This window comes from Beta vulgaris, chromosome 5 (genome assembly GCF_026745355.1).
Source record: "Beta vulgaris subsp. vulgaris cultivar EL10 chromosome 5, EL10.2, whole genome shotgun sequence".
Taxonomy (NCBI): domain Eukaryota; kingdom Viridiplantae; phylum Streptophyta; class Magnoliopsida; order Caryophyllales; family Amaranthaceae; genus Beta; species Beta vulgaris.
Genome location: NC_079206.1, coordinates 44806657 through 44823833, shown reverse-complemented (window position 1 = coordinate 44823833; position 17177 = coordinate 44806657). Strand labels below are relative to the sequence as shown.

At 37.3% G+C, this 17177-nt stretch overlaps 1 protein-coding gene across 4 annotated transcripts; it reads right to left on the bottom strand.

The window, feature by feature from the left end:
* Nucleotides 1-3826: 3826 nt before the first annotated feature.
* On the bottom strand, nucleotides 3827-15957 carry LOC104893513 (transcription factor GTE10). 4 transcript variants are annotated; one of them, XM_010679628.4, is made up of 11 exons: nucleotides 15658-15957; nucleotides 14067-15516; nucleotides 13821-13869; nucleotides 13561-13716; nucleotides 6090-6160; nucleotides 5861-5930; nucleotides 5611-5691; nucleotides 5412-5527; nucleotides 5262-5328; nucleotides 5020-5150; nucleotides 3827-4654 (listed from the first exon to the last, which is right to left on the bottom strand). In XM_010679628.4, the coding sequence occupies exons 2-11, from the start codon at nucleotides 15390-15392 to the stop codon at nucleotides 4367-4369; spliced, it is 2355 nt and encodes a 784-aa protein (XP_010677930.1). In that variant the 5' UTR covers nucleotides 15393-15516; nucleotides 15658-15957; the 3' UTR covers nucleotides 3827-4366. The 4 variants fall into 4 exon arrangements, with proteins under 4 accessions (XP_010677930.1, XP_010677931.1, XP_010677929.1 ...); XM_010679629.4 differs by having other exon boundaries at nucleotides 14067-15480; XM_010679627.4 differs by having other exon boundaries at nucleotides 14067-15957.
* Nucleotides 15958-17177: the final 1220 nt, after the last annotated feature.

Genomic DNA, 17177 nt, shown 5'->3' with positions numbered 1-17177 from the left:
CAAGAAGGGAAAGTTCTTCCCACAAAGCATTTAATTTGCCATAGTATGTAGCAATAGACATGTTCTTAGTTTGTTCACAACGTGCAATGGAGGACTTAATTTGTTGGATTCGAGGACCATTAACAATAGAAAAAGTTGTTTAAGATGATCCCTAAGCCTACTAGCATCACTATATTTGGTTAAAGTACTCTTTACCTCGGAGGTGATCGTATTAGTGAGCCAAGAAACAAGCATTGGCATGATTATTGAGCCAATCAGATTCATTGCACGGAGGTTCCGACTTGATGATAGAACCGTCGAGGAAGCCAAACTTGCGGCGAGCAACCAAAGCTAGACGAATATCGACTGCCCAATTGGCATAACTGTCCTATGTGAGACGGGTTGGGGTGATGAAATCACCAGGAGGATCCTGTGGTCCAAGGGAAAAGGGGGAAGATGGGTCGATTTTTGTGGAAGACTTAGGAGGAGGCGTTTCATCGCTAGTCATGATCGGGAAAAAAATGAGATTTTTGGAAAATTTATTAACCTGCTCTTGATACCATGACAAAGTGATAGGAGGCACAATCAATCTTGGGGTTTTCTCATTAATCTCAAGAGATAATATATGTTACAAGAGTCCTTGAAAGAGGAGATAATCAAGGAGAATAATATCTTGCCTAAGAAGATAAGGAAACAAATATAAACAAATATACAATAATATCTCTAAGATGCCTAGAATAAATTAACTTGTTAGGTTTGACACACAAATTCTATCATTAGCTACTGATCGAGACTAGTGATGCTAATAAATCTTAAAAGTTAACTATGGCGCGCGATTGGGCCCAACTTTAACCTAATATGTTGGAGATTATAGCACAGAAGTGTCTCGGCCTCTCGGGAGAACTCTAAAGGATTTTGTGATGTTTTCTAGTGTTTGTTGTTCATGGTACCAAGCTGCTAATATTGTGAAATCGAGTACCGTTTTGATCAGTGGCGGATCCAGGATTCTAAAAATAGTTGGTCACACAGTATGTAGCTCGGAAACGGATATGGAGACGGTTACGGGGATAAGAAACGCTCAAATCAAAATTTCAAAAAAAATGGGTACAACATAGATTCGGGTAAAACAAAAAACGATTTAACTAAACTTAAAAAATGGGTACGACATAGATAAGTGACTGCGTTACTGAGAACCGACAACGCATCGGCAAGGCACCACCGATAACGATTGACCATATTTGAACATGAAACTAGAAATACCCATTTAGACCACACGAACTACTCAAAACCGCAAGATTTTATATCATTCCCAATCCATCTCTTCTACCATATCACAGAAGTTACACTTAATCATTCAAATTTTAAGTTCTACTAGACTAATATTTCCTAATTAAGTCGGTTGTTACACTTTTGATTTATTCAATTGAACAAAACTACACAACAAATCAAGGATTCAATTCCTAATTCACTTCCAATAAAGCAACAATCCACAAAACTTTGAACATCTTAAGCAGACAAGTTCAATTGACAGAATTAAAGCATGATTTTATAATTCAGCAATAAATAAATTGAAAATTGCAAATGGCAATTGACAAAAGATGAACAAAAACCTAAAAATAAAAGAACTCATCAAGATTCAGGAAGAATAATACTCGAGGTGGAGGGCAACAATGAAAGCTTGCGAATTGATGAAGACTTAGAGTTCGACTTCTTCGGCAACCGCGAACAGAGAAATTGAAGATTGAAACCTTGAAGGTCACCAAGATCTGAACTACAAAGCACGACGAGGACTCGAGGAGTCACGACGATTCGACGAAGATCTGAACTCAAGAGTGGCTGAACGACTCAAACCCCGACGACGAAGGATTGGAGTCTGGAGAATGACCGGACCGGCGATCGCCGACGTCGAAGGAAGTGAATGCTTCTTCTACTGGGTCTGGGTCGTGGGATTCGAGAAGGAGAAAGAGAGAAAGAGAAAGGGAAAGAATTAGGGTTTCTCCGCGTGAGAGAATGAGGCGGCTTTTGATTTTTTTTTTTCCGAAAATTTGAGCGCTGCTTTTGATTTTTTTTTTCAAAAATATTAGTTGGTCACGTGACCACCTAGGACCACGTGTAGATCCGCCACTGGTTTTGATGCCATGGCTAGTGCTTCCCAACGATCTGGGTAGCAACAATAATTAGAATCACATAATGAAGGTCAAAGGTTGTACTTGCACTTGCACATAGGGTGAAGATGAATCAAAGGCCCACAAAAGAAGTTTGTTCGATTTGAGCAGCAATACGTGGTACAATTTGAGCCTTTCCCAAGCCTCGAAAAGGAAGTGCTTTGGTACTGGAAGCAAATGAATTTTAACGGTTATTTGCTTACTTAATCCTCTCACTCAGGTTGTATTACCCCTCCCATCGACCATCGACCATCGACCATTGTATCGCACCTTACCCTTTCCTGGAGTACTTACGGGTCGTTTGGTAGTCGTTAATAAATTGCGGTAATGGGAATGGATTTAAAGTATAATTTTATTAGATAAGTACCCATAAAATTTTCATGGGGAGGTTTTTTTTCTCCATGGGCAAGCAATCTCACCCATAAACTTGTATTTTAGTCTCTAAGGGGAAGCAATTTTCATTACCACTCATTACCACCTATTGGATGGTAATGAAAATTCAAGAAGGAGAGTGGACACTTTAGGATATATTAGCATTACCATGGGAATGGACAATGATATTCTTCACAAATTTACACACAAATTCATTCCCATTACTTCCATTTATAACCAACTACCAAACGGACCGTTAGTACTAGTCTACTAGATACAGATGACGAGGATAATGAACACGCTAATATGATCAGATGGAATCACCATCTGCCATCTGAGTATCGGGCGATTTGAAATGTGAATTGTTATCTTTATTGAGTGTTTGGTTCAAGCATTGGAATGGAAAAAAAAAACCATCACCACCAACAAAAATTTGCTACATAGGGAGAAGGAAAGGTAATAAATCAGAGAATATCTTAGCGCTAAATAATGGTAATGGATCGATCAAACAAAAAAAAAGAAAATATTTTGATTCCAGTTTTTAGAACCTAATAATGGTACATAGCCAAGTGAAATACTTTTTTCATACAGAGAGAGATATATAGAATCCATTAGTCAAAAGAAATGTTACAATCATCATAAAACAAAGTATATATTAATATTAAAATAAATTCTCAAAATAAGCTTGCATGAGAAGATGAGATTATAAGACATTTGGCGATGGCTCTTTCATAGTAAAATCAAATATATTCATATAAACAGAAGTGTTATTTGGTTGTAAGCTATTTTCCTTGGAAATACAAATTTCTAGGAAATACATTATGGATGTTGTGGTTAGTTTAAGAGAAATGGAAAAAGCATAAAAAATACAAATTCCAAGACAAATAGAATTTCTCATGAAACATGGGAAATCAATCACCAACCCCCCTGAAATGCAATGTCAACCAATTAATTGTCTAATTCCTAGAAAATTAACGAAAAAAAGAATTTTCCGTTACTTCTCATGTGAACCAAACGAGGCCAAAGTTTAATAATATTTTGTCTATTACAATTCATACAGTAAATATCAATAAAGAATCTGCAAGTGACAAATTACCGAAACCAAGAAAGGTGTTTCATCCGTCTTCCAACAATTAAACCATTTGCGTTTTAAGTGTAAGTTTAGCGATTTTAATTTACTTCTCACTAATATATGAGAAAAGTACTTAGAAAGACGAAAGGGAGCATAAAATATAGTGAATCATGTTGATGAATGGAAGCCCGTGACCCATATTTCAACAGTACTATGCATTCTGCAACAACTTAGGATATGAAAAAGAAACAAGATTGATTTCTTCTGTTGTGTTTGCTGGATTGGATGTATAAACTTTCAAGGTTCGATGAATTAAGGTCCCCACAATTATAATAAAGCTGATGCCAAACATGTACTAACCCCTGATTCTGGGAGCAGTGCCATGGTTCAACTTACAAATGAATCTCGCTTTTTTACAGGAAAAATTAAGGCCAAAAATAAAACTTGCTCAACTGAGCTACCTTTTACCCCTGATGATGAATGCCACAGCTTACTGTCCATGTAGGCTTTTGCTTAAACGAGAAAAAACCCGAGACTCCTTAAATCGAAGCTAAACCAAAAACATCCAAGGGCCTCATAGCTTGAACTATTACGGAGCAAACTCTACTCCCATTTGATTGCTCGTGAAAAAGCTCCAAAGCGGAGATAGACAAATGACAGCCACCATACACCAGAAGGGAAGCTGTCATGCATGCTGCAGAAAGAAACATACTCTTGGAAAGCCATGTTCTTTAGTCCCTTTAAACAATAATTGCATAGTTGGGAAGGAAGTCCTGCATCAATCAATTTCTCCTTCCTCAACATCATTTGGTGCTGCTTCTGGAACATTATGTGGGGCCTCAACTTCCTCTTCCTCTTCATCGTCATCTTTCCTGTATAACCCAAGTTGTTCCAGGGGGTTGCTATTTCCCCGGAATCTGAAACTACCCAGACCGCCGCCATTTTCAGAGTCATTTGGGCTCGTATTGCCTATAAAACTTGACAAATTATCAGCAGGAGCTGTACTGAGCATCTCTAGATCCTCCATGAACTGACAATTTTCGTTAATATCTACTGTTTTCTCCATCTGTACAATGCCAAAAGAATTCGCTTTAGTCAAGAAGCATAAAGTTTCAGAGCCCAATTTACAACAAAAAAGTACGCTTGTCATGTACTACAATGCAGCTGAAGCTAAATGTGCTTCCAATTGTAGGCATAAGTTGTCTGCAACAGCAGGACACAAACACATCATACAAGAAAGTTCCATGTTGATAAGCTAACACACCTGTGCAAACCGCCAAACCCCACAACTAGGGAGTTAGTAGGATGTGGGACGCTGTCGCTAGACACTTCTCATATACTATAATACATTTTTCTTTTGTCTACAACTATATTTATCCAAGCATAAACTGCCAAGGACATGCTACAAAGTACCATGCGTGTTCATCTCACCTTCTGGAGAGCAAGACGTGCAGCCTCCCTCTCCAATTCCCTTTTCCTTTTAGCTTCCGCAGCAGCTTCAGCTTCAGCTTTCCTTCGTGCCTCCTCTGCCGCCCTGGCTTCTGCTTGTAACCTAGCCTTTTCTGATGGACAGAAATGAGATAGTTACAAATGAAGTGTAATTGAGGACTAAGAAGGTCACAGCTATATTAAACCATTAACGCAAACAAGAAATAAAAAGATCGAGGTGACACCTTCTCTTTGCCTTCGCTCGAGCTCTTCCCTTTCCAATCGCAACTTCTCTGGATCACGCTTTTCACCCTGAACAAAGTAGCAATTACATTATGCACCCCTAATGCAATGGAGCCACAATATGAAAAACAGAAGCAAAACGTTCATAACACCTTTTCTAGTGTCTTTTCTTGTGCTTTGAGAATTGTATCAGCAAATCGGCTCCTCAATAAAGCAGCACGGTATAGTTTATCCGGGGAGACTTGCCTCTCAGATGGCGCACTCTCCCCTAACACGTTACAGCTTAAGGGGTAAGACAGCAACTCAAACTAACAGCACACTCTTCTGATCATGATTTATTTTCATGCTTACCCTCTTTAAGACCATCCACCTCAATTGACGGATCCTTAATCTGAGAACTCTGTTCAACTTGGCTCAAGCTGCTCCTAGATTCTGTGCAACATAAAATCAGAACTTCAGCATACAATATATATGTAAGGTCCTAAACGGAAGCATATTCTACATGATACTGAGATTAAATAGCTGCTGAAGCCATTAAATTCATCAGCTTGTACAGTGAATCTTTTTCAGAAGAAAATATGCAAAACTTGCAGCTACTCACGATTTCTCCCAACTTCCTGACCACTTTCACTTTGATACTGGTCCATGTTCGCGTTGGCATCCACAGTTGGCTAACAATGATTCGAAATAAATATAAGAAAGTCAATATATAAACTAACAAGATAAAAATGGGACTTCTTTCCAAAGAAAGTCAAAAGAGGGACTTCACTAATATGATACAGTTTAAGCCTTTCCTCCTTAAAATTCTATCATGTAAAATGCAATTATACCTGCAACTTGTTGCCCGGAGGCACAGCTCTTGTGCCTTTAGATTCACTGCTAGAACTGCCAGACTCTGAATCTGAAAAGCAATGAAGCAAACACATCAACATGGAGGAGAGCATTCAACATTAAGGTTTCAGACTCCAATTAGCCAAGAGAGCAACGAATCAGCAGGGAAGGTTACATTATGTCACTTCATGCTAGAAAGAACAAAATATTCAGACAAAACAAAAACCTAATTGAAAGAAAAATTCAGTCACCCAAACTATAGTAGTAGCTATAAATGTCTTTCTCAATCATATGCATCAGTCATAAACTGAGCATATAAGAATGCTAACTAAGGTTGTATCTGCCCCCGCTAAATGTGTGTTTTCTTACTAGAACAAAGGCATTACAAGTTTATTTAGAATATATCCTCTCTTACCACGTACAGAGTAGCCACCTAACAGCAGCTACCAGATATAAAAGAAAACCCCGCCTGAAGATCTACGAAATCCGTCAATTACAAAAGGACTTGGCCAAAATGTTCACCTTGTGGAGTGCCTAATCCACATATATGGGATCTAATATCGTTTGGCGCATTTCCACAAATGGTAAGATTTTCTTATATTTGCATGCTTCTCTGAGTAGCTAAAATACACAGCTTCTTTTGACAAATTTCACCAACAAGGAGCCTTAATCCACATATATGGGATAACAAAAATTGGTGCATTCCCGCAAATGGTAAGATAAATAGTTTGCATGCTTCTCATATAGCTGGAATACACAGCTTCTTTTAGGGCTTCCTAGTTTTGAAAAGGCTGAAGCCACACTAAAGAGATCAGGCCCAGAGCACAGACATGAGGCGTACACCTCATCAAAGTGATTGAATTTATATTCTTTCATAAAAATAACCTATGTAAGAACAAGTTATAGAAATGGAAATTAATTCAGCCACTACCTTTTAAGCGCCTAAACGAAAACGCCTTGGCAGGCCTTCTAAGTTCTAAACACTTAGGCAATGGCCCCTTGTGTTTCAGAAGCTTGCCTTATCAGATGCTGAGCATTCTTAAAATTTTCCTGATTCCCAGATTAAGGTACTCTTTTTTTCTCAGAACAAAATTGTACTATAACCACCATGCCAACATCTATGAAGTCAGCCGCTACGGTGAGAATTCACCCCATATGCCAATTGGAGGAGCATTTAAATGCAAAAAACCAAAAGCTTTAATGCCCGAGTGTCAAATTTCTCTTAAACCACAAATTTATTTCCCAGATTAAAACTGTAGTATAAGCAACATGCCAACATCTCAAGACTAAACCACTATGGTCAGAAATCACCGGATACACCAATAATTGAAGGACCATTCAAATGCAGAAAACCAAAGCCACGGCTTAGTGTAAAATTTCACTTATAACTAATCATACCCTCGAAAATCTCACAGTATGAGACATGAGATGTAATAGAGTCAGCCCATCAGAAAAAGTCCTTACTGTAGACGCATAGATCCATAAACATAGACAATGTGAATAACTCCACACATCAGACAAATGAAGTTCTATTACCAATCACAATGCAGCCCAATTTCGTAACAGGCCCATATAGAAAGAACATATAAGCTCAGATGACAAAAGCCTAAATGATTCAGTTTCTCGCACTACGTATATTTCAAATCAACCACACCCTCATAATTGCCTCAATATGAGACTTAGCAGTGTTACACATTGTCTCCCACTCGTCGACCCCAAACTGAAGTAATAGCTTATTCTTGTTTAGTAGATAAATAAATATTCAAAGTCGAGTATGCATCAATGAGATTCAATTGAAAGTACATAAGGTTATTGCCTATTCCTGCAAGAATTTGTAACACGTTGGCTGCAAATTTGATAGCTCAAATGTGCTGCAATTTTCTCACAACATTAAAGGTACAAGAAGTTTTACAAAAATAAATTTGATCTAATATGCATCATTATCCAAAAAGGAACTATTGTCAACCACTTTTTCAGCTCAATTGGCAATATACGCAACTATGATAACTCTAAATCACACCTAAACAAATATGAAAATAATCCCAATGCAGCAAATCACCCAAACCAAATATGTTACTGTGTCCTCCAACAGACACCAAAACATTCAGACCACCTCATATTGGCAAAAGGTAGAGGAAGTTTGCAAATTTGCGGTGACTAAATACGGTCAAGACTTCATCTTGTCATCCACGGCCTAAAGCATGTTAAAAAGTTGAAAACTCTTTACATGGAAGTTTGATTATATACATCCTTACAAAACAAAAATCTCAAAACCATTTTAAATTTCAGTCTAAGTTTCAAATTTTAGGTTTGTACTACTTTTAGTATTTCTAACTTCTAAGCACATTCACCTATAGAAGCAAAAATTACAACAAAGAATTTTACACAGTACCCATGAGCACACAATATGTAACCAGTCTCCATAATGTAAGCACAATTAGAGTTCCGATTCCAAGATAATGTGGGGGCTGATGCATACGGTTCAAACAAAAATTGTGCAAAAAAAATGTGCAGATTTTTTATCTTTCTTTTCATGGAGGTTTTTTCAACTTATAATGAATAATCAAGGGTCTTCTTTTCTATTTTTCAAGAAAGATCACTTTTTGTCCCTCTCCCGAAATCACCCATTAATAATAGAATAAAATTCTACTAGAATCGGAAAAAAAAAATCAAATTTAATGTATCATATCATCGAGATCCAATCCAAATCACGATGTCATTTTCTTGTTCTTGAATGGGTCTCTTTTATTTTTTTAGGTTTATGCTTTATTCTGGGTAAAGATATGTCTGATTTTGATTTGCACATATAGGGCAAATGTTTTGAATACCACTTGTTTATTTTCTTAAGATTTCCCTTTTTCTTAATTATTTTATATCGTTTCTTTCGTCAATTTCAATATTCAACATATAATATTCATTACTTTAATTAAGTGATTAAGGTTAATCTATTTTGAATTTCAAATTGAAATGACTAAGAGTATAAAGTAAATAAACTATATGACACAAGTAGTAATTTGCAATATATTCCCAATTGGGATTGGGGATTTTGTAAGTGGAGCCTTGATAATTCATATTTTTGGTGCAACAGAGCCAACCATAAATTATTCTAATGGATCATATTAATCTGAATCCCCCGAAAACTAAAAAAAGGATCTAATTGCGTTTCACGCACCAAATTTTGGATGATTTAATTAATCTTTCATGGGCGAAAGGGGGATATCTCAATTAGAAGAGAGAATGAGAAAATCCCATTATGACAAAATCCCATATGACCCAATATATCTGACAAGTTGCACTATAATCAATCCAAGATGCATCTTCCTCTCAAGGACTTCGAAAGAGAACTTTTGGAACACCAATAGGCATTAAATGAAAGAAAAAATAATTAACTACTCTATTTCACTTTGATGTGGAAACGTAATAATTAAGATTTAGGATTATTGTCTTTGTAATATCAACCTTCTTTAATTTCTATTTTCTGCATAGATTAGACCATGTGTCAAAGATCAAGGTGCTTGCATATATGCAACTAATACTACAATCTTTTCAAGTTTTGCAAGTAATCACCAATCCTAGCATTCCATTTCTATATAATATAAGTATTATATCATGATGCGTTGCACCATATAAGGGATTTTATTAGAGATCATTTTCCATAAGATCTGAGTCTATGTAGAGTAGTTCTTACATAAAATCTGAAACGGTACATGTTGCCTCCTTATATGGAACTATGCAAGGACATGGGACACACATTTTTGACATTACGTTGTGATTGAGAAGAAACACCCCACGGAAAGGAGTCTAGATTCTCTCCTAATTCATACATGTGTCATAATGTAATTCAGGGGTAAGGTCAAGGTCATAGCTGCCTTGGGAAAAAATAGGAAACAAGAAAAAGCATTTGACTCATCTTCAAGCTGTCACAACTCCCACTTGGGCCTGTGCCTTCAGCTCTCCTCTTATGTCTTGCCTCTAGGATCCCTAATGCCATCAAGCCCTGAAAACTGAGCACTAAAGTTTCATCCAGGGGAAGAAGCTTGATTGGCTTTCTCTAAAACAAAAGGCAGATGTACTGCAAGGACAATCCGGCAACTATTACAATTTATAGCTCACCAAAGAATCTAAACTCTAAATATTAGACTACATGACCATTTCAACAAGGATCCAAAGGATATTTAAATGCCAAAATTCCACAAAAGTTCAGAACTACCACAAACTTTGTAAAGATTAGAAAGCACACAAACTTGGAACAAAAGCTGGAAACACAAGTTCATCTCATCCTTTGAAACAATAACTTCAAAGCCCTACTCTTACACAAATCAAACCACTAAACATGTCTTGCTACCAAATTAGATATTCTACCCAAACAATAATTGATTACAACTCTTGCAACTTGAATGTAATTAGATATTCTACCAAATTAGTTGTTTCACTTAGTATATGTTCTCCGCAACTTATTAAAATGAGTTACAGCAAAAATAAGTTACGGTTCAAAAATAAGTTACAATTCCGCAAAAAATAAGTTAAATTTAAGCAAATGATTACTCTTTTCCATCCAATTCCACCCTACCAAACAAAAGGTAAACAAATTCAATGATTTGTATTTAATTTCAGTTTTCGTTAGTTTGGATTTTGTTTTTATAGCTACTACAATTCCTTTTTTATTCATTTCTTGTTGGCTTTCCTTGTGAGAAAATATCATTACCCAAATCCAATCAGAAGTCCTACATACCCAAATCCAATCAAAAGTTCTAGGTTCCCAAATGTTCAGGATAACTAATATCCTGTTACGATTAGGTTTGCCATATTTACTACTTAGTTAACTCAGATTGAACACAGTCTAGCACACCCTTGTTTGACAACATAAAAGAGCGAAAAGCCAATAAAACGCCAGGAAAAGCCATTTATCAAACAAAATTGTATAGCTCAATGAACAAGCCAATCTCAAAGTTAGACACTGCCCAATAGCTGTCAAGCAACCAATCAACAGAATTCAGAATCATTCATAAAAAAAGAGTAGGTTACAGAAGATAAGTACTCCCACAGCCATGTGTTTCAGCACTTTTGACATTTCAAAATAGGTTAGTTTGATTATACATATCAGCGGCAACACAAAATCTGACACAAATTAAGAATATCACAAATCAGAGTGCATCATATATTTGTTGGCCTACTAAATCAAAGCTTGCACTATCACTAGCACTTACCCAATAGTCTCACATGAGTACACCTTATCTCCAATCGGGAAAATGAACAAGAAATGCCACAAAGTCACATAGTAGCATGAAAGGGAAATTATCTTTGAAATGATGAGAAGTTATAAGATCTGTCTATTTAACACATGACGGAGTCAACACTGTATTCGTGTTGATCAATTAGGATAATTAATGATCGACACCATCTAGAAATGTTAAAAAGAACTTAACCAAAATTTTCCACTCTTACATATGACCCTCCCCCCCCCCCCCTTTTCCCCCAAACCTCTACCCACGCATTTCACTTCCTTCTCACAACTCCAACACCCATAACTAATAGATCCGTCCATAAGTGGCAGTTAGGTCCATCCATGGCCAGTCAGATCCAGGAAAGTCTACTCACATCTGATACCTATGTAAATACACCACCCAGACTACATTTTCAGTGATCTCACGAATCTCCTTTGATCCCTCTTTCCCAAAACTGCATCAGCTTTCCCTAGACAAAATCCTATACAGGCTTAGTGCAGCTAAAAAATGATCAAGAAAACCCTCGAGAGGCATCATGAAGAGTATAAAGAAGCAGAAGTTAAACATAGACCAAGCAATATGCTCATATTAAGGAGATTAGTCATGTTTTATCACAATAGACATCAAGATACAATCTTCAATTGGCTCCAGATTGTAAAATATAATATTTTGGACTCCCTATCTAGGTAGCTGTGATCACTGTACTTCAGCAATTTCATACCAAGTTTCAATTATCATGAACTAATCTATTACTGACCTGGTGTACACTAGCATAGCTAGAGTTATCTCGCAGTAACTACGTATCAGGCACCAACTACACAAAGGCAAACAGAACAAATCCGTATTGAAACAAGCTGCTGACCAACAGGAATATACTATTTAGTTTCCACAAATTAGACTGAGAAATGGTCCAAGCAACAATTGCTGTGACATATAAACGAAAAGAAAGTGATAGTGTCATCCAATTCAACACATAGCTTCTCCAACGCACACAGTATACGATATAACTTACTTCAGATCCCAATATTTAAGTAACCTTGACATTATTAAGTGTTTCTAATTATATTAATTAACCTAGAAGTAACCAGCAAGAATTAAGGAGTAACCAGCAAGAATTAAGGAGTAACCAGCAAGAATATGAAGGATAGATAAAGCCCATAGCAACAGTTCCTTAATACACCTCTACCCCACCCCACCTTGGTGAAACAACACCTCAAAAAAGGACGAAGAAATAGACAAGAGACATGCATAAAACAAAATGGGAAATGGTGGTCTGGAAATGGTCACTATTGAATCAATCGGATATTAAGTAAACCATGAATCAATCATTAACAATACTTTGAGCTCCACCTGAATATATAACTTCTAGAACACATCTATCCTATTCCCAAGGTTTACATCTAGCAGGGAAGATTATAAGTCACATTAAGATCAAAAAGATCAGAACTGACCTGCGACATTGTAGAACCAAAAGTCAAAAAAAACTATACCATTCTGCAACATCCAAATATACCAAGTCCAAAATATTATATTTAGCTGTTAAGTGAACTAATCATACTCCTTGCCTGAAGTGTCCTACTTCTGTCATTAAATAGCATTGAACTCATAGTTCTTAATGTTATCATCTCTCTTAACAAAAATAATAGTAATACTCATTACAATCTTTGTGTAAGTTTATTTTATTGGTTGGGACTTCAAAGCTACTAGAATTGAAAAAAATTCACCAAAGATATAGAATGTTTACATGGTTCATTGATTCTCTTAGGTGTACAGTAAGAAATTTGAAGGGGGTGATGACTGATGACCTATCTTAGCCCAGTGCAGATCTAAAAGGGAGAGGAAAGAAGTTTGGAAAAGAAAAACAAGAACATGGGTACAAAAGCAATAACAGGAACTTGAAGTGAACAAAGCCTAGCAGCATTACCAAATAAATAAAAAAGAACTAGGGTATACATATAGAAACCAAAAGGTATCAGTGATAGCAGCATAAGTTAATCTGGTGGAAGTATACTTATCTACCTGATGCAATAAGTAGCTACCTGATGCAATAAGTAGCAGTTATAAACAAATAGAAAGAGATTATTTCCATCAAAAAAAAAAACTAATGAAAAGTAGGCACGGAAGCTTGCTAATTTCTAACCAACTATATCCATCAGTATACGGCAAACTACTACCATGCAGAATAATATACAATAACAACCATTTGAAATGGGATGAAACCAAAAATGCTAACTAAAGGACCAACCACTAGATGATGAACCTGAGTCACTGCTGGAACTGGTAGGACTACTGCATCTACTGTTCTTATTGGCTGTGTCTTTCTCTATCTCCACTGGAGGGAAGCTTGAAATAGGATGGTCACTACCCCCAATATCAATATCCTCATCGACCACCTCATTGCCTGAGACACATTCCACCCCAAGTAACACATAAAAGAAAGTTAGAAAGCCATACAGGGGTGACTTCACAGTAGCAATCTACCCTTCTATACGGATCAGAAATAACCTTTTCCAACTTGAATAGATGAATTGCTCAACCCGGACTCATTTTGCAGCTGTAACAAGGAGAAAAGATCATGAGAAAAGTCGTACAAACATAACATTCAATCAAAAGCCAGCAACAATAAGTCAAAATGTAATGCGAGCATTCAAACACATGCTATCAGATGCTAAAAAGTCCGAAAAATACGAAAGGGGGAAAACTAAGAGAGTAAGCTGGACGCAAAGATACGACAAAGCATAAAAAAAGTACCTCTATTTCGCATGGCTCAGACCTTGCCTGGTTCTTCTTTTTCTCCAAGAGGAAATCATCTACCATCTTTCTCAGCTTGAAAAAGACATCGTCACTGAGAGCACAGATATCAATCTCAATCTCATCCTCGATGCTTTGGTCAGCACCAGAACTATTTTCTTTCAAGAAATCAATTATATTGTCCGGTAATTCACTAAGATATTCCTCCAATTCCTTGCTCAGGTCTTGCTTCTCCTCATCCGTTATCACCTTCTTGACAGGCTCCAACTTCCCTATTCCAACAGGGGCAACCTTCTTTTTCTTTGAAGGTGGTACATGATGTGCAGTTGATTCATTCTGCAAAGGGGCATGCAACTGCGAAGGTAATGCTTGAACATCCGTAGTTTTGGGGATCTTTTTCTCTATTACTTTCCACCTCTGCTCAAAACATTTACTTAGTGCTTGAGCCATGAAATGGACATCATTTCCAGGTGGATTATACGTCATTGCATTTGAAAAAGTAAGCCTAACATCCGAAGCGAACACCAGTGGATTTGTGTATTCCCCTCTGCTTAGCTTGCTCTTTATTGTGCCGAAATCCATGGGATGCTTAATGACAGTAAAATAATCGGGAATATTCAACTTCACAACATCAACAGGTTCATTAAACACCCAAGAATATTGTTGTTCCATCAACCAACTCAAAAGGTTTTCACATCGTTTCATTAGCATAGGGTTATTGTTGTTCATTGGTGCAACGTGCTTTGCCGGATCAATCTGCCCAGGAAAACCCTTTTTCACACGAGCCCCATTACGTCCTACAGGTTGTTTCTTCCCCTGTACCGGATGTTCAGGAAGTCTCATAGTATTCTCTAAAGGAGGCCTCTTCTGCCCATCACTACAGCTACGAATATCACTCGCTGGCGATAACACAACAGCATTTGTAGTAAAAGAAGCAACTCTCCTCTGTAATACCCGAACCTCATCAAGCTCCCTCCTCAACCTAACCTCCAACTCCTTCCTCTCTAGCCTCGACATCTTAGAAAATGATAGAACTTGTATAGGAACACCAAAATGATCATGACTATCCCCGTTTAAACTAATCCGCTTCCTCTTCGGCGAGCAAGAATCCTCAGACAGAGTCATCTCCGTGTCTACCCTCCCCGAACTCCCAAAACCCTCAGACTCAGCCGTGATTTCGACAGCATGGCGGTAATCCGAGATCAAACCCCTTTGATTCCCTATAGAAAACTTCCTCGCTTTTCCCATCATTTTCATCAAACTTTTCTTAGAGCAATTCTTTGATTCTTTTTGTCCAGTATACACTATGGGAACAGCAGGTGCCATAGAAAAAACCCAGAATATCTGCACATGTCAGCTACCCTTCTCTACTAATGACTTCTTCTCCACTACAAACCCTTCAAAACCTAATCTTCTGCAAGATTTTTTATCCCCGAAAAAGATTGAAAATCTTCAATGAAAACCCGATATTCAATAAATTACTAAACAATGTTATAAACTATACATATATACTCGGAATTCTTGCTAAAATATGCGAAAGATCCAAAATTTTAATCTTAGAAACTTATATTAAAATAACTCTTAAACAAACCTTCAATCTCTTTTGGAAAAACCAAGTTTGCGATCTCGACGAAGAAGACTAATTTGCGCGCAATCCTTTATTTTTCACTCTTCGTATGTATTCTTCAACTTGAGAAAGATAATTTGAAGATGAGAATGCGAAATCGCGGAATGAGAAATCGCTTAAGCTGGGAATGGAATGGATGAACCTAGAGAGAGAAAGAGAGTTGTAAATTGTAATTGAGGGTTAGGGTTAGAGAGTTTTCATTTTTTTTTCCCGTCTATGTCCTCCTTTTTTTTCAGTTTTATTCTTTTTTTTTTTTTGTTTTTAGCATTAGGAAAAGTTTAACTAAATAATCCCAATTTTACTAGTCTTCTACAAATAATCCAAATTATTTTAGATAATCCCAACTTAGGGGTTATTTGGTTAACATTATTTAACATAGGAAATTAAAAATCCTAGAAATTGAAATTGTTTGGTGTTGTTTGGTTGACAAATTCATGAAAAGTAGAAATTTGTAGGAAGTTCCACTTCCCATAAAATGGAGGAAGTTACTTACCTAGGGGGACCTAGGTAAGTGGAAATTTTCATGGGAATTTTCATTTCCCTTGAATCACCAAACACCATCTAGCAATTCCTAAAAAATACAATTACATGGGAAGATAGTATTCCAAGGAATTTACACTTCCTTTTTTTTTTTTTTTTGAGGGGAAAGAGAAGTGCATTAATCAAAGGGACAAGGTGTCCATAAGTACATAAGGTGTTACAATACTAGGACAATGACGCTCCCAACATTGCTCAACACCAAACGCCACTACTCTAGCGAGGTTATGGGCAACACAATTCCCATCCCTTCTAACATGAGAAAAGGAAACAGAAGAAAAGGCATTACACATAGAAAGAATGTCCCCAAGTATTGCATCCATATCTGAGAAGAAAATTGCTGCTTTAGTTAATCTTTTCGTAGCTACTAGAAAGTCGGACTCAAAAATCACATCACCATATCCATGAGCTTTTGCCAATCGGGTTGCCATATAAATGGCCTTACATTCAGCTACCTCGGGAGGCCAGTAGGCACGCACACGTCTAGTTGCAGCAAAGCACACCCTACCTTCTGAGTCACGGGCTATCACTCCAAGACCCACCCAACCGTCATCGGCCAAGCTTGCATCTGTGTTCAACTTAATAGCACCAGTAGGGGGAGCGTGCCATCTGGCTGGGCTCGGAGACGTGAAGGGTCGCATTCCACCATAAATCCTTACTGCATAGCAATTAAAGTCATCAACTTGTCTCATGATTCTCTGACACACAACAGGGACAGGGTGACTAGTATTCTCAAATACTTTCTTGTTTCTTTCACCCCACACATTCTAAAGGATATAACAACCCTTTTGAACCACTTTTGCATCCATCTCGCTCCATCTGACTAGGGTGTCACACATGCATTCAGCTTCCACCTCTTGCAATAACATATTACAACCTAGCTCTTCCCACAAGTTTAGCGACATCGGACATCTATAGAATAAATGTGATTGCGTCTCATCCTCTCT

Excerpts from the sequence above, each read along its gene's own strand:
- LOC104893513 (XM_010679627.4), bottom strand. The coding sequence starts at position 15,392 with ATGGCACCTGCTGTTCCCATAGTGTATACTGGACAAAAAGAATCAAAG. Across the intron at positions 13,717-13,820 it reads ATCTATTCAAGTTGGAAAAG|GCAATGAGGTGGTCGATGAG; the intron begins GTTATTTCTGAT and ends AATGTGTCTCAG. Across the intron at positions 6,161-13,560 it reads CTCAGGTTCATCATCTAGTG|ATTCAGAGTCTGGCAGTTCT; the intron begins GTTGGTCCTTTA and ends ATTGCTTTTCAG.